Below are 24332 nucleotides of genomic sequence, written 5' to 3' on the forward strand. Positions count from 1 at the left end.
TTCCCAGCACTTGTTTCTCTAAACCCCCTTCCAGTTCGGGGAAGGGAGGGGCGTGTCGCCCCACGTGCTGCCTGGACTCTGACTCTTCCCTCTCTTCTGCCACGCCCCCGCCTAGACCCTACGCATGCGCGCTCGGAAACCTCGCGCTCTCGGGACTTACTCGCCCTCTTCCTTTTCCCTCCTTTGCCCCGCCCACTCCCCGCCCTTACACATGCGCTCTCGGAAGCGGGGTGTGTCGCCCCTCATGCTGCCTGGACTCTGACTCTCCCCCTTCCCTTCCTTCTCTTCTGCCCCGCCCCCGCCTCAGCCCCCACGCATGCACCCTCGGAGGCGGGGCCGACAAGCTGTTGGTTATGGGTGGGTTCCAGGCCCGGACAGGGCGGAGGAATGGGTGGGAGAAGGCGGGGACGGGGCGGGGACGGAGTGCCTTGGCTCACCCCTAGGTTTGGCCAAAGGGGCTGAGCCCGGGAGGAGGGGCTGGGCGGGGGTGGGGGTGGGGGTGGGGGTGTAGAAATCAGCTGACCCGGTCTCGTGACAGCCTCGGGCGGCGGCCACGCAAGCGCCGTGAGCGCGGTCGCCCGTAGCCGGAGCGAAGATGGCGGCCTCCAGAGCGAGCCTCTGAGAGGCAGCGGGAGAAGGAGGCGGAGGGGGCGGAGAGCGCGGCGGCCGCGGCAGGCCCCCGGCGGCTGGGAGCAGGAAGTGGCGAGGGGGCTGGGTCAGGCCGGGCCGGGGAGCCAGGCGGTCGCCTCAGCCACCCTCTGGTCGCGGCGGCGGGAGCGGCGGCAGCGGCGGCGGCGGCAGCAGGAGGCGCCCGGCCGGGCGAGCGAGGAGCGAGGAGCACCTCTCCGGTGCCCTGCCCAGGTAAAGCCGCTCCTCTCCTGCGGTCCGGCGGCGGGGCCCCGAGGGCGCGGCCTCCCCCTCCACCCGGGCTTCGCGTTGCCGGGCGCCCCTCAGCCCGCCTGCGTCCCGGCGCTGGCAGCCTTCCTCGGGCTCTGCAGCGTGCAGGCGGCCGATCCTCCCGCCCAGGGGACCGAGTGTTTCACTCTCCTTGTCCGAGGGCTTCGGACCGGGGAAAGAGGAGTAGATTCTGCCCCAGAGCTGCCCTATTTCCAGAGCTGCCGTGGGAAGTCATTTTTCCACCCCTCATCCCCTTCCCCGACAGACCGCTGAGCCCCCTCCCCTGGTGCATCCTTTCCATTTCCTTAAGGAGTTCTTAATTTTGGTCTTTTTATTTATTTTTAAAAGTGTGGTCATCTCTGGCAAGGCCATCTCTGGACAAAGGTCCGATGCTGTTTTAAAAAAAAAAGTTCAATGGACTTCACTGTGATCCTCTCAGTTTGCTTTCATTCTCTCTCCTGCATCCACGAGACAGTCGTTCCTCGGTCCCTACTCTCTTCATGCTAGAGTTTGGGGGAAATTATTGCAGGATATTTTCAGTACAAAAACCAGTACAAATTTTCAAGCGTATTTTTTCAGGAGTTTCGGGTTTTGTATTTTCATCCTTTTTTTTTTTTAATGCTTTCTCCCCTTTTTGATTTGACGTTTGTAGATTTGGAGTCAGTTTCAGAAAGGTCGTTTTTAGGGACACATTATGAAATTCACATTCCTAAATAGAAAACAATGTGATTAGAATAGTAAAGCTATGTAAGACTTCTCAACGTGACATCTTTAGCAGTTTATCTGTAGCTGCTCAGCCTACATAAACTAGTTTTCTGCTTTCAAAAGATTAAAAATTGCAAAACGGGAATCAAGACATAATCTAAGCTTATAAGTCATAATGGCAGGTAGATAAGTATAGCATATTGCCAATAAACATCTCAAGTTCTGGTTTCATGTTGGAAATTAAGCATTTTTTAACAGTAAGTGGAAAACAGGAAATAAAGGGTAAGGCAGAGAGGAAAAGGAGAGTAGGAGGAGGACAGAGCAGTAGCAGTGGAGAGGAACGCAGCAGTATATTCAGAAACATCTAGTCCAATTCCTGGAAATTACCTTCCTTATTCAAATGAGGATAAAATAGCAAATATCTCTTCATGATCTGAGACTTTAAATGTAATGGTAATGCTTAATCATACCTACTTTGAAATTGTGAAAATCGATTCAAGTTAAGTCTGTTAGTGAAAATTGCTTTCATGTTACTTTAAAGAATAATCATTTTGTGAGCCCAAAAAAAACCCTGAGAAACATAAAGTCGAGTCAATTTTTCAGGTTAATTCCTCAGCTTTTTAAGAGGGATAGCACAATTTTAACTCCCAAAGAGAGTCTCTCACCAACTTTAGCAAAAGCTTGTATGGATAACTGAAATTCAGAGTCGTTAAAAACTAAAGCACTTGGGGTTTTCTCCTTTTTTCACAAACAACTCCCCTCCCCCCCCCTTGCTAAAAGTAGATTGAATTGCTGATTTAGATCTGCACACTTTATCCCTGCCCTCCTGAAGGCAAATACTGTGAGCAAACCTTAAGTGTCTTCTGAGATGCTAAAAAGTACTAAGAATCAGTTTTCTAATCTGTAAAATGAACCCAGACTAGATATCCTTTATGCGTTAAAATTCTGTAAACTAAGGTGGTCAGTCAGTAGAGAGAGGCAACAGCAAAAAGGTCTTACTTTCTTGTTACATTAACCCCCAGGTGTTGGCTATAATGGTTGAAAGTGGCCAAAGGGATCTGATTTTGAGACTGAATTTGTAATCCTAGGACCTAGGTTTGAAACTCAGTTGTGCTGATAACCAGCTGAGTGAACTCCCACAAGTCACAGCCTCTGAGACTAATTTTAGCGAATTGGACAAAATGATTTGTAAGGCCTCTTCCTTCTCTAAAACTATGGTGCTATGATTTAAATTACAGTGAAGCTCTTTTAAGGGCTGTTTAACATAGTTGTGGCCCTCTTTGACTTAGTTACACTTACCTGTCTTTACAACCAAGAGTATACTGTGTAACGATATATTTTGCTAGGGGTACTAACTTAAATATGTCCTAAAATCCTTTCAAGAGTCTATGTACTTGAGCCAACAAAGCCCATACGTTTTGTAGCTGTATCTTGTGGCATACACTAGAAATACACTATTGACTTGAAACTAAAAAGTCCTTTTGCTTTGGGCCCTGGGTGTGTCAGAGACCATTTCTCTTCATATGTGTGCCATCACTGTAATTGGTCAGGAAGAGTTTAGGGAAAGCAAACAAAGCCCCAAAGAATTTTGAAATAAGTATTTTAACGATTTCCATAAATTTAAGATTGTTAATATAGCTTATTTTAGGGCAGTTTGCTTTTTCTTTCAATTTTTGCCTTTTCATTTGAAGCAGCAAAAACAAATCCTTAACCTTGTCCTTCTGTTTTATTGCTTTTCCTAAGGAATACTTGTTTGTTTAATTTCTAGGCATGATACAAGGTCTCTTTTGGGTGCTTGCCATTCTCTAACAGGTAGGTAGGCCTTCTTCTCTTCCACGACTACCCCCACCTTAAAGTATGGAAAGGGGAAACAGTAACAATTTTAAATGTTTTTAACTGAAAGGAACAATGTTTAGATGCTTTGAGTAAAACTTTATTGTACCTGATAGCCTTGCAAAATTTCATGCCTTTGAGAACAGTGATAAGTTAAAGTATGGTTCCAGAAAATTAATTTTGTCCATTGGAACAAAGTGCCTTAAGTGTATTCATCTGTCTCTCTCCTTACCCCTCCTTTCCTCTTTTCCTCTCTCCTCTCCTTTGTATATAAGGATAAAGAGCATGCTAAAAGGCGTGCTTGCTTCAAACTTATTCTATTCTGAAGATAAAATGACAAATATAAAGAAACTTTTTGAGAAAGCTTCAGTGACATACAAATTGAATGTTTATGTATGGTTAGGACCTCTTATAGAATTGCTTATTGATTTCAAATTCATGAGAGATGTGGTGAAGGCATTTTCAAAGTTGAGAAATATTAGAACTATGAAGTGATGAGTAGTTTTTGTAAAGTAAAGACTCAATGAAACAGAACTTCACTAACTATGAGATTCATCAGGAATCAGTGCCCGATAGTGCCTGAACCTTGATCTCATTAGTATAGGGAGTTGATGTGTGAGGAAGCTCCTAACAGTGCATATTTGCTTAGAGCACAAGGTTCCTATGTATGGAACTTGAATACAGATCTTCCTCCTTCAGTTCTGGCTTTCTATCCATTATGCCATGCTACTTCTCATCCCCAAATAAAGAAGGATAACTCTTCTCTGTGGCATATACTTCTTGTTTCTGTGTTGATATTCCTTACTGCTTCCAGTCTGGAGTCACTTTCATATTTCTGGTTCATGGCTACAAATCACCATTTCCTTTAGAAATAGGATTAATGAAAAGGAGATCTCAAATTCTATGAACACCACAATGTGATGATTTGTTGTGTTTTGAAAGTTATAAAGATAATTTCCTTAAAGTCTAGATAAAAACTATAGGCAAACTTCACAAGGTTATGTGCTACAATTTGATGAGTGTTTATAGTATAGATATTAGCTGACATTTTATGAGATTGCTAACTTTCTTGCTGTCTACCTACATTTATTTCATTCTTTCATAAATAAAAATAGCTAAAGGGAGACAGAACCACAGTCCATAATAGAGTTTTAAGACCTGATGACAGATTCACTTCCTTTTTTTTTTAATTAATAAAGTATTTTTTTTTCTCGTTACATGTAAAGATAGTTCTCAACTTTTGTTTATACGAGCTTTCCAATTTCAGATTTTTCTCCCTTCCTCCCCCCTCCCCCCTCCCCTAGACAGCAGGTAATCTGATATGGTTTTTATATATATATATATATACACATAATAACATTAATCCTATTTCTGCATTAGTCATGTTATAAGAGAAAAATCAGAGCAATGATGAAAAACCTCAAAATAGAAAAAACAACAGCCCCAAAAACAAAAGAAATAGTATGGTTCATTCAGCATCTATACTCCACAGTTCTTTTTTTTTCCTTGGATTTGGAGATCCTCTTCTATTGAGTTCCCTGGAACTCTTCTGTACCATTGCATTGGTGAGAAGAATCTAGTCCATCACAGTAGATCAACACTCAGTGTTGATGATACTGCATTCGCTTCCTTTTAAGGGTTGTAAAGGGCCTCAATAGTCACCCGGTTCAGTTTCCATCTGAAAGGGCTCTACTTAAAGATCTTGGGAGAGGAACCCAGACTGTGACACTTCCCCAGGCGTCCCATTCATTCTACTTTGGGATCATGCTCGTTGCCATGGAGTTTTTTCTTGATGCCAAATCTAAAGTTATTTCTGAGCATTTTCACCATTTCTCCTGATTTCTGCCCTGAGGGCCAGACAGTCTGATCTCGATTTCCCTTTTCTTACACTTGACTTCTCACAAGGCACTCTGCCATCCAGCCAGACTGACCTCCTCGTTCCTAGCACAAGACACTGCCTCTCTGGACTCAAGGCATTTTCAGTAGCTGTCCCCAAAACCTGAAAATCTCTCCGTCCTCATCTCAGTCTCCCCACTTCCATGGCTTCCTGCAAGTCTGCTAAAGTCCCACTTTTCTGCAAGAAGCCTTCCCCTGTCTTCCTTAGTGCTAGTGCCTTTTCTCCAAGGTGATCTCTGGTGAATCACTTACATATCTTGTTTGTACTTAGTCATGACCCCATTTTTGGTTTTCTTTGCAAAGATATTGGAGTGGTTTGCCATTTCCTTCTCCACCTCATTTGACAGATGAGGAAATAGGCAAACCATGTTAAGTGACTTGCCCAGGACCACACAGCTAGTGTCTGAGACCAGATTTGAACTCAGGAAGATGAGTTTTCCTAACTCTAATACCAGTACTCTATCCGCTCTGCCACCTGGCTCATCTGGGTTTGTACATAGTTGTTTACACATTGTCTCTCAAGAGCAGGGACTGTTTTTCCCTTTGTGTTCCCAGTGCTTAGCACAGTGCCTGGAAAACAGCAAGCGCTAAATAAATGCTTCTCGACTTAACATGAGAGCCATTCAAATATTAGAAAACATATCATGCCCCTTCTAAGCCTTTAGTAGTCTCATCATCCCATGTCTTTTCAACTAATCCATGTATTGGATTCAAGAACCTTTCTTCATTCTGCTTGTCCTCTGGACTTGCTCAACATGGCACTGAGAGCTGGCCCTAACATTCCAGGTATAGCCTGAGCAGAGTACAATGGGACTCTGAGCCTGTCAACAAAAGCAGCCTATGTGACAGATGGTATTGTATAGCCCATAGAGAACTCATGGTCAAATGCAGTATTCAAGGATAATTAATAATGCACTCATACTGATCATGGCTAAAGACTTAAGTGGTCATAAATCCATTCCTAAAGAAGGGGGTTTGTTCTTAGGACAGTTTTAGTTTCTTGCGTTGTAGAGTAACATTGGGAAAGGTATGACCCCTAAATTAAATTAAATCGTAAGCTTTTACAGTGGTTCTGGACAGCCACATTAATTTCTTTAGAAGCAACTGCCTTTTGTAGTTAAGTTAAAGATTACAAGTTAAGTCAAATTAAAGAGTTGGTTAAAGTTCTCATGGCAGTGTTTCACCCACACAGCACAAAGAGCCTAATTTGTATTCTTTTTACCCTGTATAAAAGTTCACTAAACTGCTAACCACTTAGCATTTTTGTTGTATTTATTGAGACAGAATTTCATAAAACCCAAGTTAGGAACAAAACTAACTCTTGAATTTTTTAAAGACTTTAAAAACCTCTTGTGGCTTTATGACAGTATGATCTCTTAAACCTAGATAATTTTTCATATTTTGGTTTTCTATTCCTTCAAAACATAAGGTGTTTTTTTTCTGATAAAACAATTGGAATGTAATTTAAGTGAAAAATATTTTTAAAGTGCAATTGTAGCAAAAGATTAGGGGAACTTAAATGTAATGGGTATGTTTTCCTTCTGGAGCTAGCTCATTTATGGTGTGTGTATATGTGTCTGTTTTGGAGAAAAAAAAGTATAGAATTTTAGTTTTGATTGAATACTTGAAAGTGGTTAACGAAGATAAACTTAAATTTTAGATCTTTTTTTTTTTTTTTAAGTGAGGCAATTGGGGTTAAGTGACTTGCCCAGGGTCACACAGCTAGTAAGTGTTAAGTGTCTGAGGCTGTATTTGAACTCAGGTACTCCCGGTGCTCTATCCACTGCGCCACCTAGCCGCCCCTAAATTTTAGATCTTTTAAAAGAATCATGGTAAAAAGAAATGTCATTTTCCATTAGATTATTATTATCTAAATGTAGGAGTCACAAGGTACTTGACTCTTAATTATGATAGTTACTGCCTCGTCCAGAATATAAGCTTTAAAAAAGACAAGGAGACTTAATTAAAGCTGCCAGTTACCAGGACATTTCAGTATAACCTGGACAATTTTAGAAGCCATGAATGAAGTAGAATAAGGGGAATATACATTAAATTAGGTCATTTGAACCTGGGGAATTAAATCAGGCTCATATAATGATTACCTCTTGTTTGAAATCTTGCAAACCAAAGTTAAATGGAAAGCATCAAGAGTAAATTGGCAAATACTAAGTTGGGACCATTTGGGGAAATGTTCATCTTAATGATAGGACCTAATAAGATTTTTTTCAGAAGTTGTGAATGAGGTTTTCCTTCCTGTAGGCTTCTTCCCAGGAAATACTTGTATATCCTTTTTAAGTGCTTATGTGATCACAACTGTGAAAACTTCGTAAGTCAGTAAAATATTGCATTTAATCCTGAATTAATTAGTGATGATCGAAGGAAACTAGATGGACACTGAGCAGGTCTGTGAATGAGACGGCTAGTACAAGTTTTTAATAAACCAAATGACAAAAATCTGGATCCCCAAATTCACGTACTAGATTGTCTTCATGTACTCTCCCCAGCACTGTACTCTGCATGTTGTTTGCATTTAGCATGTTTATTGAACTGAGTGGCCTTTAAATCAATGGCTAGTGATTGAAAGAATAAAATGCTACAGATTGAGAAGGTGTGTCACTACTTCATAAAAATAGAATTCAGAGGGAAAGCAATTTTACAGGGTTGAGGTATGTAAATATACTATAATAATGAAAAAATGAAATAGGTATTTTTTCTTTAAACATGCTACATTATTAGTTCCCAAGTTATATCCAGTATATGTTAGTCTTTCTGGGCTGCTTATTTTTCTGGACACTCAAATATGTAGGACCACAGCTCTGGGTGTATGACTTGCTAGGTCAGTCTCCTTTGGCTTTGTGACCTCTAGCAATGAGTTGACAGGTATGTTCTAAGGATCACTGCAGATGTTTTCTCTAATTCCTTTGGCTTCAGTTTGGCTCTTCAGTTCTTCATGCCTTTTATTGTTGTAGATAGGAATATTATATGAGACTTCAGAGAAACTGGGGCAGCCCCATCTAGAGTCTACCTCATTTTACCTGCATTTTTTTTTACTTTAGCATGGCGCTGTAAAGGTTCAGTTTTATAAGTTATAGTACTATATGTCAGGGTCAAGGGATATCCCAAAGGAATTAATGCTGTTTTCAGAGCAAAAAGCTGTTGTGATGATGTTAAGAAAAGTAATTTGGAATTCTACTTAGAATAAATGGGTAGGATACTTGAATATATTTTGCCAAAGTGAATAATGTATATCAACATGTAGTCTACTTAATCCATTTTGTTTATATCAAGATATAACTGTGCCAATTGTTTTTTCATTCTTGACTTCACTGGTTTATAGTTAAACTGAAGTAGTATATGCCAGGGCTTCTTAAACTTTTTCCACTCACGACTGCTTTTCACCCAAGAAATTTTTACGGGACCCTAGGTATATAGGTATATAAATTAGGTATATCTAATCTTTGTTGCCAAATTTTCCGTGACCCCATATGGTGTTATGATACACACTTGAAGAAGCTTTGGGGTGTACCATGGGGCCAATATGGACCATTATAAACTACCTGAGGACCAGCTTAATGAACTAATTTTGGAAAGGCTACAGGGTGCCTGTTTTGTTCTGGCTGCAGCACCTCTTGAAGGCTGAAGGGAGTACAAAGAAATAACATTCTTGAAGTATTGGAGTGGTCTTGCTCAGTAAGAAATATTGAAATATCTTTTAGCCATTAGTACAACTGTTTGGGGGCACCAATACTGTAAATACATTTAAAAGACAAAACAAAAATTGTCATACTTCCCTTTGGGTTAAAACTCAGTATAGAACATGTCAGCCTTTTTATCTATTTGTTCTGTTGATAAATGGAAATAGTCCTTAAAAATCATCTAAGTTAATCCACAGTTCCACCAAGTGGCTAGTGATAATACCCAAAAGATTCTAAATGGATCAAATGTTGTAATATGTCCTCCTGAAAAATAGAAGAAAATCAAATGAAAATATTCAGACTGTACCTTTAAGAGTAAAGACACTGACTGTTGTGCTGTTTTAAATTAATTAGAATCTTGAAATCTACATTTGTTATACCTGTAGTACATTAGGTAAAATAGTAAGAAACATTTCGTGAGTCTATCTCAATACTTTTAAGCACAATGATATTTAAAAGCAAACTATAGGGGGGCAGCTAGGTGGTGCAGTGGATAGAGCACTGGCCCTGGATTCAGGAGGACCTGAATTCAAATCCGGCCTCAGACACTTGACACCTACTAGCTGTGTGACCTTGGGCAATTTATTCAACTCTCATTGCCCACCCCCCCTCCAAAAAAAAAAGCAAACCATAAATCTAATGCATACATGGTCATTTCTTTTTTTAAACTGAAAACTTCCCCTCACCACCAAAATGTAGGGCAGTCAGTGGGCTAAGGACTGGCATTTTCCATTCTGTTGTCTTCTCTTCCTAAAGCCATCTTGAAAGGCAGGAAGACTTAATGGGTAGAAGCCTGGTCATGGAATCAGGAAGACCTGGGACATGAGTTTAAGTCCTTCCTATGAGGTACCATAGCTGTATAACAGTGAACAAATCAGTTCCTCTGAGTGTTCCAGGCAACTCCTGAGGAGCTTAAATTATAGATGAGCTGTTGATCTGCCTCAGTAAAGAGCCTCTACACTGAAAGTTCCCTAGACAGATGAAATCACAGGTCTGGCCCAAAAGAAAAAAGTCACTTATTAAAGGAACTACCATAAACATCACAAAGTTGGGATCTATTCAAGTTTAAAGTTTTGTCACATTAAACCAGTTAAACACTTACATACAAAGTTGGGGGTGGGTTACGACACTTAGAAGACTGCTGTGGCACCTGTAGTCTAGGAGGCATAGTACAGTTTTTCTTTTTAATTCTCTTTGAAACCGATAAAAGAAGTTTAGCAAACTGGTACCTTTTGGACAATCTTTGTGTTTTGCTTTCTTTACCATTCTCTTTGATCTGATACAGTTTCCTTTCTTCCTTGATGTCTTGCTGATTTGGCATGTATATGACTGGACTCAGGTGACTGGAAATAAAAGTAAATTCTAGACTTGTTAGAATTCTATCTGTGCACTCCATAACCATACCTAAACCATATTGAAGATTTGGAGTGTTGCAAGACACCCTTTTCCTTTTTTTCCCTTTCTTCTTTTTTTTTTTTTGGTGAGGCAGTTGGGGTTAAGTGACTTGCCCAGGGTCACACAGCTAGTAAGTGTCAAGGGTCTGAGGTCGGATTTGAACTCAGGTACTCCTGACTCCAGGGCCGGTGTTCTATCCACTGCACCACCTAGCTGCCCCCTGCAATACAGCCTTTAACCAGGTTGGCTTAAGTCACACAGGCAACTATTTATTAAATGTCTGCTGTGCAGCAGGCACCATGCTAAGTGCTAGGGATACAAAGAGAAACAAAACACAGTCCCTCTCTCAAGGAGCCCCCAGCCTGATGGGACAGACAACCTGCACACACCTCTGGACAGGCAAACTGATCACCTCAGAGGGAGAGCAGTAACCTTAAGGGGGACTGGGAATGGCTTCTTGCAGAAGGTGGGCTTTAGCTGAGACAACCATAATAGCTTATTTCACAGATCCTGTAAATCCCCTAGTCTCCATTTTAAAGGTAAAAGGAGCTCACAGCATGCAAAGAGCCCAGAGTTTAGCTTTAATATATGCTCTGTGGATTTTTGTAATGCAAGAGTAGCACTTCTCCACCACCCCCCCCAACCCCCCCCCCCCAAGTCCTTTTAGGTGAAGACATATAGTAGGGACATGCTCATAAGGTTGGAGGGAATTTGTTTCCCTCTCCACTATTAATGGTTATTTTCTTCCCCTAGATTTGTCCCTACCCCTTTTTACTCCCAAAGATGCTGCTGACCTGGTCACCCTGCCTTAACTTCTTTGTCCTCTGATCTTCCTAATCCTGAGGGTTTTAATTCTGCCTCCTACTTTCAGAAGAAGCTACCTCACTATCTCAACTTATTTCTGCTACTTTTCACCTTTAACTCTCTGCGTTAAAATCTGTGCCTCTAATTGCTATAGTTTCAAGCACTCTTCCTCTCCTTCACTCTCATCAGTGGGCATTCTGGTGGGAGTTGCAGAAATAAGAGACATTTCCTACCCTCAGAAAGCCTGTAGTCTATAAAGAAATAAAGCTTTGTTTGCCATTTAAAAAAAAATTTGTGGAATTAAAATCCTTACAAAATTTGGCTTATGGTTTATTTACTAAAAAGTAAATTATCTTTTTAGTTTGCATACAAGGATCATGCCTCGGTACCTAGAAACTGTAACTCAACTCCCAACCCCATGGAAATATTGAATCATCTGGTGCTGAAGTGCCTGGCTTCTTGCCATTGCAGTGGGGGCACTGATCTTCATTAGTCCCACTCAGAAGGGAGGATTGGAAGGAATCTCTTCTAATCACCAAAATAGGGAAGAATCTTTACAATCACAGTGGCATTACAGTTTGATGGGGAAGGGAGATTGGAGAATCTCTTATAGGAAAGATGTGGCCCCTATGTTTCATATTTGGGACTCTTTCCCATAGAAAGGATGGGGAGGTATAACACAATCTGTATATGATTCAGCCATATCATGCGTCAAATAAGAGTTTTGAGCCAGTTTACAACATTGTGTCAGTGAGGGAACAACTAGTTTAACAAATGAACTGGACTTCTTTGTAAGTTGAAGACTGCCAGTATCTTTATGTTCCCTTAGCCGAGTTCTTTTCAGTATATACATTCAGATATTTTCTACCTAAGGCACATATTTTCCCTCAGAGTTAGCTATGAATTTATTGGCTAAAATGTGACATTTTAGGGTTTAGATGCTGCATATACCCTTTACATGGTATCATATGCATGTGAGAAGATTCGTCCAACATTCCTTGCTTATTGTGATGTTTAAAATCCTAAAGGGCAGGAAATGTCTCATCTTTGCAACTTCCATGAGTGCCCACTATAGTGTGAGATTTAAAATTGGATATACGAGCATTAAACTATAGTGGGCACTCAAGGAAGTTGCAAAGATAAGACATTTCCTGCCCTCAAAAAGCTTTCAGTCAGTAAAGGGATAAAGTTTTTGTTGTCTTTTTAAAAAACGTTTGTGGAGTTAAAATCCTAAAGTTGGGTCTGTGGTGTATTTACTATAAAGTAAATTTTTTTCTAAAAAGTTTGCATACCAAGATGATGCTTGAGATTAAGATTCTTGTTTAAGTTTATTGGTATAAGTAGTAAGCCACTTAAAATTGCTTTATCCTTTACCAAATTACAGTGTATTTGGAAGTTTCAAAAACATAATGCCTAGCATAGTGCCTTACATATTTTATGTGCTTAATGTTTAAATTTAAAATGTTAGTACTTTAATGAAGCTCCAAACATATATTATGTAACCATAAGAACAATCTGTCAGTTCTCTTAAGAAGCTCATACTTCAGAAATGTCTTTCATACATCTTTGTCCTGAAAGCCTCACCTTTATTTCAAGGTCTTTACTGGTTTAGAATGTCTTTGGGGTCCTGTATTTCCTTTTATTAAAAGAATATAAAGGTAGTATCTTGAAATGTTACTTATTTTCATTTTTGAGAGTACTAGAAAAAGTTGACCTTGATTCTTCATTCGTTTCCTCCTTTAGGCATTATGAGATTAAAAGTTTGTAGCACAAGTCCATAGAGAAAAAATTGCATGGTAGCTGTAGCTCTTTTAATGTCTTTGAAGTCCTTTGTTATCTAGAATAGCCCTAGAAGTTTTCTCCTTTCTTCCTTTGTGCTCCTGGATTCACACTAGATAGAAATCAGAGATGATTGGAGAGTTCCTCACAGGACACTGAATTTCAATTGTGGATGCCCATAGAATTTCTGTCTTCCTTTGTTGATATAACAGATAGAGAAGTAATTAAGGAGATAATTTAAGAATAATCGCTTTCAAGTACCTAAAGGAAAGATGGTATTTTTTGGTTTTTTGGCTCAGTGATCCTTTTAATATGTTCCTGAGTGAAGTACATGTATAAGCTAACAACACTGAAATTTAAGTATATTAAGTAAATTCTGGTATAGCTTGATAGCATCTACTGACAGAATGTCTGCTTTCAGTATAGCTCTATCCGATGTTCTCTTTATATAGACAGAAAGAAGAGGGAAACTGGGTAGTCAGCATTGTCTGAGATCCAAGGAGAGTTGGGAATATAGTACCCATTGTAGGAAATGTAACATTATTGCTATCCTGTAGTACTTTGAGAAGTTTTTGTCCTAGTCTACAGGGGAAATTTTTTTCCCATTAGATTGTATTTGATTTAATGGTAATGTTCCCACTGATATTCCCAATTGGAGACTTCATAAAATTTCTGATATACAGGTTTTAGGGTTGGGTTTTTTTAAAAAAATTGTTAATAAAGTTGTATGCTTGTTATAAAAGTCCACTAAATCTTGTGTTCAAATGTATTTTTCAGGTCTCAGTGCAAAATGAATATTATTAGGGAAAATAAAGATCTGGCCTGTTTCTATACAACAAAACATTCATGGAGAGGGAAGTAAGTATTTCCTGCTTATTTTACCTTCTATTTTCTACTGAAAGATGCTTTATTTGCCTTGTTAGCTTACACTGTATAATTCAGAATGGTCTTAGGTTCTTTAACATTGTTCTTTTCTCGGAAGCTTAAGTAAAGTATACTCATTCTTCAGTCCTGATGTAGAGAAAACATTGTGACTGAATTTTCTATTTATCCCTTTGCCCAAGCAAGTCTTATTAACCTTTTCCCACAGAAATGAAGAAAAGCACCATTAAAAGAGAACAAGTTGATCTTTTAAAAAAGGGCCATTTTCTGATTACATAACTTATGTAAAAGCACTGCATTTTTCTTTACTACAGTTGATTCTTGAAATCACATTCTTATCTAATTTACCCCATTATTTATTTGTGTTTTTGCACTTAGACATGTGTGTGTGTGTGTGTGCGCGCGCACACGCGCGTGCTCAAGATTCTAATTCTAATTCTGATTTACTGACTTTAATGTCTTATAAGGTCGTTGACCTGAATGAATGATGGTATACATCCCTTTGGATCCTAACAGAAAGAATTTGTCAGCAAATGAAAATAGAAATGGGAGCCTCTAAACTGTATATAAGGATAGGATTCTGCTAGTCCAATTTTTTTTTTTTTAGGAGAACCACATATCAACATTATCTGTTTTATTGTATTTTTTTTTGTTGTTAACTATTTTCAATTTCTATTTTAATCTGGTTTGATATACCCTGGGGAGTGTTGTGGGCTATAGCAGCCCATGGGCTACAGGTTTAACACTTCTGGTGGCCATGATGAAACTTTAGATCCTATTCTATTTGTCTTTTAATTTCTGCTCCATTTTGGACTTGGCCTCTTTAATCCTTTAATGCACCCAAGTATGGTCCTGGACATCTTAAACCTATGTTTAACAGTGTTCTCTGTGGGAACGTGTATTCTGGGTCCCAACTTGAGATTCCAAGAACACATGTCCCTGCAGTAGGAGGAGAAATTCCTTCCCTTCATACCTTGTCCCTGGACTGGTAATAGGAGCAGGGAATCCTCTAGTTTCAAAACACTGACTTTTACAGTTTGGGGGAAGGACTCTGGTAGGGCACAGCCTGGGAAAGAGCTTTGAGTGGTGGGGCCAAGAAGGCTAGAATGGACAAGGAGTATGGCAGGGATTTAGGGCCTAAAGCGCTCAAAGTAGGACATCCTACTGCTATAAATCTGAGAGATGTCTATTAGTTCTCAGCTGGTTCCCCATTTCCCTCTTCCATTTCTTCCCAGGGTCCCAGGAATACCCTTTCTGCTACCACAGGGGAAATGTCTCTTACTCTGCCCTTTCTCACTACCCCCTTTTTTTACTTGGATCTTATAGAGCAAATTAGAGCTGACAGTGGGGGAGCTGGAGTAGGTATAGGAGTCCTGGGATGAGGCTGAAGAGAGATTTTGGAGGCTAGAGAGAATGCAAGGTGAGTGTGGACCAAGGTCTAGGGGAACTGGGTAGAGTAGTGCAAAGAAGTAGTTTCCCAAGTATACTCTCCCATCTTCTTTTGCTCCTTCCGCTGACACTTCATATAGGGGACAAGAAGCAGCAGTAATGTGAAGTGGAGGTTCCTGGGCAATATCTGGTAGCAAATAATGGAATGGGAGAAAATAAGAAAATCATAAGCAAGTCAGGGAAGCAGTAGGAGTTCTTGGGGCTCCCAGGCCACTTGGCGGGTATAGCTTGATGAGTGTTTCAGAGAAGCCTTTTTTTCTAATTTTTTTTTTTGTGGGGCAGTGAGGGTTAAGTGACTTGCCTAGGGTCACACAGCTAGTAAGTGTCAAGTATCTGAGGCTGGATTGGAACTCAGGTACTCCTGAATCCAGGGCCAGTGCTTTATCCACTGCACCACCTAGCTGCCCCATGAAGCCATTTGTTCTTGTGGGATTGTACCTTTAAAAATGTATCTGCTAGTTCTAAGTTTAGGATCCCTTTGTTATCTTTTTGGAAACCTTTTGCTTTGAATTATTTTTACTTATTAGTTTCACTGAGTCCATGTTTTTTTCTGCATAGTAAAACTGGCTAATTTTTTTAGACTAATTTTTGCCTATAATCAGATGGTAGGACCAATCGTCTCATTCTTTCTTAAAAATTGAATTCTTAACAAAAGTTGAGCGCTATTTTATTTAAATAACTGAACACTTCAGTTATCTCATGGGAAAGGCTACATTTCATTTATGGTAATGTGCTGCATGTAACAGACTGCATTGACAGACAAGACTAAACCTTACACACTACAGGAACTTTTTTTCCTGTAAGCTTTTTAATAGCCTTGATTCTCTGGGAATTTTAAGCACTACATGTGGAGAGTATCTAAAACTTGGAACTCAAGTAGTGTAACTGTCTTGCAAAAAGATTTACTTGGAGAAAATTTAGGCATGATCTGTGTGAACTCATATAGTAAACATGTAGGTTCTGTGGCCAGCTGTACAAGCTGAAAAAAGAAAACAATGTATGGATGAAGCAAAACTTTGTGGCTTCTCAGCCAAGAATGGAATGGTCTGATTCTGCAAGTGTTGTTGCATGAATATGGCTACATTTTTTCCAGGGCAAAAAAGTGTCTCTTGGACACATGGGTGCATTATGAAGGGCTCGCTGGCTTTTCTTTTCTTGCCTTTGAGCTCCTTGCTGCAGAAAAAAAAAAGTCTACAGTCAGGTCACTTTTGAGTAATGCTTAGGTACTTCAGGTCTGTGCTTTTTGCTCTTTTCCTATCTAGTCTCAAGACCAGAGCTTGATCCGAAGTCATTGTAGATTTCTCTGGAGCTAGCTGACCACATATTCTGACCACAGTTCCTTCTGTTATTGGTGCCTCAAGGCTATAGGCTTCTTCTCTAATATTCACCTGATTTACACAATCGTAGATCTCTAGAAACAGTTTGTTTATCATTTTATTGTAGTGTCTGCCTAATATTGTAGTACTGATTTTTTTTTTTGACATTTCAGCTGTTAATCTGATCACTAATCAGGAGTAAAAGTATGTCCTAGCATAGTTTTATTGCTGCTGCTGCTGCAACTACTATCATTACACATTTATATGGTTTTAAGGTTTGCAGAGCCCTTTACTTGTCTCTCATTTGACCCTCACAACAACCCTTGAAGGTAGGTGCTATTATTATTCCCATTTTAAAGCCAAAGAAACTGAGGCAGACAGGTGAAGTGACTTGCCCAGGGTCATACAACTCATGAAGCATCCTTGGCTGGATTCAGACTTCTTGACTTCGTCTCTCTCACTGTTTACTATACCACCTAACTGCCTCAAAGATTAAAACTTAATGTTTGTTTGTTTTTTAAAGGGGGGTATTAAAATTGAATCATAAAGGTGAGGTGTCAGTACAGTTTATTCATAATTGTTTTTAAACCTGCAAATGAAATTCACTGCCTTAAAGTTTCAGAGCAGTGTTAGGGATAAATATAGGCAAAGATGTACAAATCCTTTTTGGTTATAAGAAGCCATGATTTGAAATTCTATTCTGAATTTTATGCTACTTGCTAACAGCAATAACTTTCTTTTTTGGGGGGATGAGGCAGTGAGGGTTAAGTGACTTGCCCAGGGTCACACAGCTAGTAAGTGTCATGTGTCTGAGGTTGGATTTGAACTCAGGTCCTCCTGACTCCAGGGCCGTTGCTTTATCTACTGTGCCACCTAGCTGCCCCCATCAATAACTTTTTTAAAAAACCTTACCACAATCACTTTTTTTCCTTTCAGTACCAGACAGACAATAAGTATAGAATGAGATTACTCTAATTTGTAGACTGTGAGCCCTGCTTTTGCTGGTGAAGCCACCTTCAGACTGACATTTTTACACTTGAAAAATTAAAGTTACAATTAAATGTTCAGTTTGGTTATCTGTGGTAGGTTGGGAATTTTGGAGGGAAAGGAGGACTTTGATAAAGAAAAACAAGTTTTCTTTCCTTACCTGCAGTGTAATTTCCTGCTTGGCCAAAGTCCTTTGAGACAGGAAGGAAGGTCCAGATGTTTCAGGCAGAGCAGAAGAGCAGGTTCACCCTGGAAAGCTGCCTTTGTGTTTGAGAGCAAACTAGCTTTTTATCTTTTATAAAGAATTTGTAAGTCAAAAATCTGTCTGTTGAACATTTTCTATATTTCAGTCAGACTCATTATTTCATTGAACATTTAAATAATTTAATATAGTAAATGCAACAAATACTGAAGAATTTAAGAATGAGATTTTGGTATTTGAAGAAAGTGCTGTATTACATAAAAAATTTTAGTCTCATTTCGGTTATTTACCTAATATTGCATTACTGATTTTTCCCATACATTTCAACCATTTAATCTTTTTTTTTTTGTGGGGCAATGAGGGTTAAGTGACTTGCCCAGGGTCACATAGCTAGTCATCAAGTGTCAAGTGTCTAAGGCTGGATTTGAATTCAGGTCCTCCTGAGTCCAAGGCCAGTGCTTTATCCACTGTGCCACCTAGCTGCCCGCCCCCAGCTATTTAATCTTATCATTAATCATAAAAATGTCCTAGCATAATCTTATTGCTGCTACTGTCACCACTACCACTACTGCTACTACTACGCATTCATATAGTTTATGGTTTGCAAAGCCCTTCATATATATTATCTCACTTCTCTCTTAGGTATACAGTCCAATAAAATTATAAATGCATAGTCTCTAGACCCTTGCTCTGTGCGTGTGTGTATATACATATACATATATGTATGTAAAGTATACTCTGTACCATACATATGTAAGTGAACTATACTAATGACATTTGGTCATTGGAATCAGACAATAGAGATTGCCTTCTTCATAAAATGGCTCTTATGTTCATAATTAATAGAATAGGGATAGGGACGGGACCAGTAATTTCATTGACAGGGAGGAAATCTCCCATAGTGTGCAGGTCCAAACCTCTGCAATTTGGAGAGTTACTTAGAGTCCTGAGAAGCCACATGAGCTACCCAGAGCCTCAAAGCCCGTGTGTATCTGAGACAGGCCCTGAGCCTCAGTCTTGCTGATGTTTAAGTTGCCACTTCACCTCTCATCAGCATCACTGTTGCCCAACTCACTGTGGCCTAGTGATGCTTATAGTGGCTTGCAGAGAATGAGGAAGACATAAGGGGAAGAAGAAGGGAGAATGGTGGTGAAGTCCCTGAATAAGTAACTGTTCTTGTTTGGGCCTCAGGTAGCTGCTGGTCCACTGCTGTCTCAGCAAGTACCTTTCATAGACTAGACTACTGTTTCTCTGGCTTTGTTTCTAGTCCTGTTTTTTACTCTGATTGTTTGCTGTTCTAGCCCACCCTGATTTCTCTTTCCCTTAACATTCTGCCCCCAATTCTTTTTTGGTTTTTTGGTTTTTTGCAGGGCAGTGAGGGTTAAGTGGCTTACTCAGGGTCATAGAGCTAGTAAGTGTCAAGTGTCTGAGGTCAGATTTGAACTCAGGTCCTCCTGATTCCAGGGCTGGTGCTTTGTCCACTTTGCCACCTAACTGCCCCTCTGCCCCCAATTCTTAATGCTATGCCTGGGTTTTCCACCACTGTGTAGAATATTTCCAAATGCCCTTTGGATTGGTTCCAGGTTAGAGATCTACTATACGCTTTTTAATAACATGTCCTCCTTCAAGTCTGGTTCTATTTTGGCTTCCAGTATTCCATTTAAAGATTTTCGCATGTACTTTTTAACATAGAATTATCTATCTCAGGCATTGGGGTTAATCTTCTCTTCAGTCACTTTTTGGGGAGAGTGGTATTTTGCTACCCAGACTTTAGTATCAATGCAAGTATAGACCTTCATGTTCTTTTCTAAACAAAATTTTATGGCTCCATTTTTTTTTTAACATCACCAAGATTTCTCCTAGTGTCTCTTCTCTTTCCCCTTTCCAGAGAGCCATCACATCTAACTACATTTTTCAAAGAAAAAAGAATGTAAAATAGGAAGAAAAAAAAAAGGCAACATAGATAAATGCATGGATAAAGTTGGGGGGAAATGCCATGTATCACACCCAGGGACCTTTCACCTCTGCAAAGGAATAGGGTTAAGCTGTCTTGTCTTCTACCTCCTTTTCATTTACATAGCATCTACTGTGTACTAGGCACCGGGCTAAAGGCTTTACCAGATTTATCTCAGGTAATCCTCATAACATCCCTGAGAAGTTGTGCTATTATTATTTCCATTTTATAGTTAGGAAACTGGAGCTTGCCCAAGGTCACACTTGAACTCGGGTCTTGCTGACTCCAGAACCCAGAAGCCATTCTACCATCTAGCTGCCTGCTATTCTCTTTTCCTTCTATACTATTTCATTTGTTGATCTTATCAACTCCCATAAATTTAATTGTTATCTCTATGCTGATGATTCTTGGTTCTATTTAACCCACCCATAGCTCCTGTTTTAAGAAGTCAAGTCTTGTTGATTCTACCTGTATAACATCTTAAATATGCCCTTTTCTCTCCTTTGTTACCAGGGTAATAGTACAAGCCCTCATCACCTCAGGCCTGGATTATTGTAATAACCTGTTGGTTTGTCTCCCTGACTCCAGATTCTCCCTACCCCAAGACATCTTTCAATCAGATGTCAAACTGATTTCTCTAAAGTGTAGAGCTGACTTTGTGAAACCATAGAGATTTTAAAAATATACGCTTTTCTTATCAGCAATTTGGCGCATTCTTTCATATTGGTAGTAGTTTGTAGTTCTTTTGAAAACTATTTGTTTGTCACCTTTGACCTCTTACCTAGTGGGAGATGGCTTTGGTCTGTTATATGTTATTCTCTTACATCTGGGATACCAAACCCGTATCTCTGAGTGGTTTGATTGGGTTTTTTCTTCATTCACTTGTTTCCCTTCTTTTCCTAGACACATTAATTTTATTTTTGCTGAAGCTTTTCAGTTTCATATAGTTCAAGTTAGTGCGTGTGCGTGTGCGTGTGCGTGTGTGTGTGTGTGTGTGTGTGTGTGTGATTGCTTCCACCCCTAAGAACATGTCTCCTGCCCATACCTGCAAGAAGGGAGAGGTACATGATCTGCCTCCCATCTCATTTTCTGATGGTATCGTTTTTAAGATTACATCTATTTGGGCTTTATTTGTACAGTATGGCATAAGGTGTTGGTTTAAGCCTAATTGCTGCCAGACTAGTTTCCAATTTTCCCAGCAATTCTTAGGAAATAGGGGCTAGACTGTCACTTCCTATCCAATTTTCCACTTTTCTTTCCATAGAGCTTCTGATATGAGTTGCCTACTTGGCCTGGACTGCTTTCCCCCAAAGGGTTTAAAAGTAATGAAAGTAGCCTGATAATTCATGCAGTTAAATGATACAGTAATGATATGCACAAAACAATGTCATTTCAAACTGGTTTACTAATAACTCTTATCTAACCTAACTGCAAACATTTTTTAGTTAAGATAATTTGTTTTTATGGCTCCACATTGGCTCTAAATCCTCTATTTAGTTCAAGTGTGGTTAATGAAATATATTTAATAACTGGTTTCTTAACTATTTTCATAACTCTCTATGGGATAGAGAGGAAACAGCAGAAAAGGAACAACTCATTCCTAGGGGGAAGGCTGTTTCCTGAGCCATATTTCCCCATCCACAGGTATGATGCTCTTTCCTTCTGACGCTGCTTTAATACTTAGCTAAGATATTTGTAAAACAGAAGTTCTTAGGTGTTCTTGAGATGGGTAGGCTCATTTTGAAGATTGAAGCTACTGAAAATTACAACATCTCATCCAAGTGAAAAGAGAACCAAACAGCACAGTTAAAAACTTTATTCTTGTATTGCATAATTTCACTCGATCATTTTAACCAGCAAGAGACTCCAAAACAGTTGTTTTTTTATTTAAATGAAATTGCTTATTCAAATCAAGGTTACTTTGAAGAAATTGAAAATTTATGAGTCAGTCATTTTTAAGCCATATCTATAGGTGTGAGTGAATGACATCTGACTCAAATTCTCTCAATACTTTATTAGACAAGCTTGTAGGGACAAAAAAAACCCCACACTCACTTCTGTTTTCTCATTTCTCAATTCCTTCTTGTCCCTTTTTTTTACCTCAATGCAAACTTGTCTCTGTAGGGTTTTTGCAAGGACCAGCCCTGTGTTTTCATTGGTGCACAAATCTCCAGTGAAGAAAGTCTTTCCACTAATTCAGAGGAACATCTTTTTTGTTGTTGTTGTTATTGTTGAGACTATTGAATTTTTCTTAACATCATCTATGTCACCTTTTTCTCTTATTCACATGAGTACTACCTTAGCTCAGGCTCTCATTATATCTGGTCTGGATTATTAAAATAGCCTCCTAATTGGTCTTGCTGCCTCAAGTCTCCCCCCCATTCTAGTCTGTCTTGCCACCATTACTTCCAGATTGATTTTCCTTAAGTGCAAATACTACCATGCCATTTCTCAGTAAACTTTAGTGACTTCCTAATGCCTCTAGGATCATATATAAACTCCTTAGTTTAGCTCTTAAAGCTCTTCACAACCTGGCCCTAACCTCTCTCCATCCCCATTGGACATGATTTCTTATCCCATATGCTTCAGTTGAGCCAATTTTACCTTCTTGTCTCATAAATAATAAGATCAAGTTTTATGCTCACTCCTTGAAGAAAAAAGGATTGTCTAAATATGAGGCCCACAGCCAGAGTAAGGATGGTGAGCTGGAAAGGGGTCTGATTTTCCCTTAGTATCTCTTTATATTCACAATATTGTACATACTTAATGACACTAACATGTGGCATATTATTCAGCCTCTACCTAAGTTTGAAATTAAATGCTTTGCAGTTTGCAGAATGGTAAAGATTAAAACTCTTCTGACCATGATGAAATGATGAACTACTGTTCTTTGCGCAAGTTTGTTTCAGATACTTGGATTATTCTTAAGGAAAAAGTCGATGAAGTTTTCAGATATTGAGCAGGAATTCTTTTGCTCTCTTTGTGTGGTAATTAGCATACACATCCAATTGATGGCTTGGTTATTCTTGTGTCGGGATGCTGTAGTAGGGAAATTTAAACCTACTGGTTCAGCAAAGAATCTAGGCTACATGGGTAGAATTCATCTTTACATTGTACACAGTATTTTCTTTATAGCCTTTCAAAAGCTGTTTTTACATTAGAAGTCTTTTTAAATTGAGTTTTAGTAACTAGAAATTTTTAAGTAGTTTACCACTACTGACATTGAAATTTTACTTAATAATATCAAATATGTATGTATGTGTGTTTTTATGTACTTATATACATATATACACACATACACACACACACCTTAAACCTATAAAACCTTCATGTCTATAACAATGATCCAGGTCATACATTGAAGAATTTTAGGGAATAAAATATATCGTCCTTAATGGAAAAACATTCTTTTAGAGTCTTTTTCCAGGGAAGCATGTCTTCATTGATTAATAGTTCCTAGATTGATAGGCAAGCTTCCTTTGCAAACACATGAGGTGAAATTGTAAAAATATCCTTTATAACTTTGGCACAATTCTCTATGTATTTGAGAAATGAGACCTTTATCACAGAAAATTGCTATAAAAATTATTTTCCCCAGTTTCCTGCTTTTCTTCTGATTTTGGTTCCGTTAGTTTCATATGCCATATTTTTCTTTTTTGGCAGGCAATGGGGGTTAAGTGACTTGCCCAGGGTCACACAGCTAGTAAGTGTCAAGTGTCTGAGGCCAGATTTGAACTCAGGTACTCCTGAATCCAGGGTCAGTGTTTTAACCACTGAGCCATCTAGCTGCCCCCCTCACATGCCATATTTTTAACATTTACAAAGCACTTTCCTCAAACCACCCCATGAAGTAACTAGTTTAAAGTATTACTAGCCTTTCTATTTTACAAACAAGGAAACAGACTCAGAGATATTGTGACTAATTGTGTAACTATGGGAAGGTGTCAGAGCTTCTTCCATATTGCCTCTCTAGTGAGTATTCTCTGTCTTCAAGATGTCAGAATTAAGGAAGAATTATTTTAGATGTATAAACCCATTTAATGTATAAACTCATTTAACCATTAGAGATTGTAGCCCATCCATGCCTTCTCATCTTGTATAATTCTTATCTGTGCCTACCATAAAGCTTCTAAGGATTCACCTTCTCTGCTGAAGACCTTTTTTTTTTTTCTTTTTTTGTGAATTCCAGTGCAATTCTTGAACTTAAAAGCACACTAATAAAATAGACAGATGCTTCCAATAATGTTCTTTATTAACTGAAATTATGCTGTTTGGAGATAAAAGCCATGGTGCTTCTTTCCATTCTACCTTAGTTTTTCTCAAAGCATATTTTGAAAGACTTGATGCTGTGTGCCATCTTTTATCAACCTTTCTAATTTAGAATTATTTGAGATCCAGAGACTACCAATTCAGCCTCTGTCTATATATAGAGTTGCTCACATGTCTTACTATATTTTTCTTTTTATTAAAGTTAATAGCTTAAGCTCAAAATGTTTTTATATTATAAAACATCGGTATTAAAAGTGATAGCATTAGTA

The 24332-nt window shown here is 39.1% G+C and overlaps 1 protein-coding gene across 4 annotated transcripts in view; it reads left to right on the forward strand.

Moving 5' to 3' along the window:
• Window positions 1-711: 711 nt before the first annotated feature.
• Window positions 712-24332, forward strand: part of DNAJC13 (DnaJ heat shock protein family (Hsp40) member C13) — a 136153-nt gene continuing 112532 nt past the window's right edge. For 3 of the 4 annotated variants that reach the window (XM_043965752.1, XM_043965748.1, XM_043965751.1), the window contains exons 1-3: window positions 712-861; window positions 3371-3414; window positions 13782-13862. In XM_043965752.1, the coding sequence (XP_043821687.1) occupies window positions 13795-13862 (68 nt within the window). In that variant the 5' untranslated portion in view covers window positions 712-861; window positions 3371-3414; window positions 13782-13794. The remainder of the gene's footprint in view (window positions 862-3370; window positions 3415-13781; window positions 13863-24332) is intronic. The other variant, XM_043965750.1, reaches the window with a different exon arrangement.

Source organism: Dromiciops gliroides, chromosome 5 (assembly GCF_019393635.1).
Source record: "Dromiciops gliroides isolate mDroGli1 chromosome 5, mDroGli1.pri, whole genome shotgun sequence".
In the NCBI taxonomy this organism is placed as follows: Eukaryota; Metazoa; Chordata; class Mammalia; order Microbiotheria; family Microbiotheriidae; genus Dromiciops; species Dromiciops gliroides.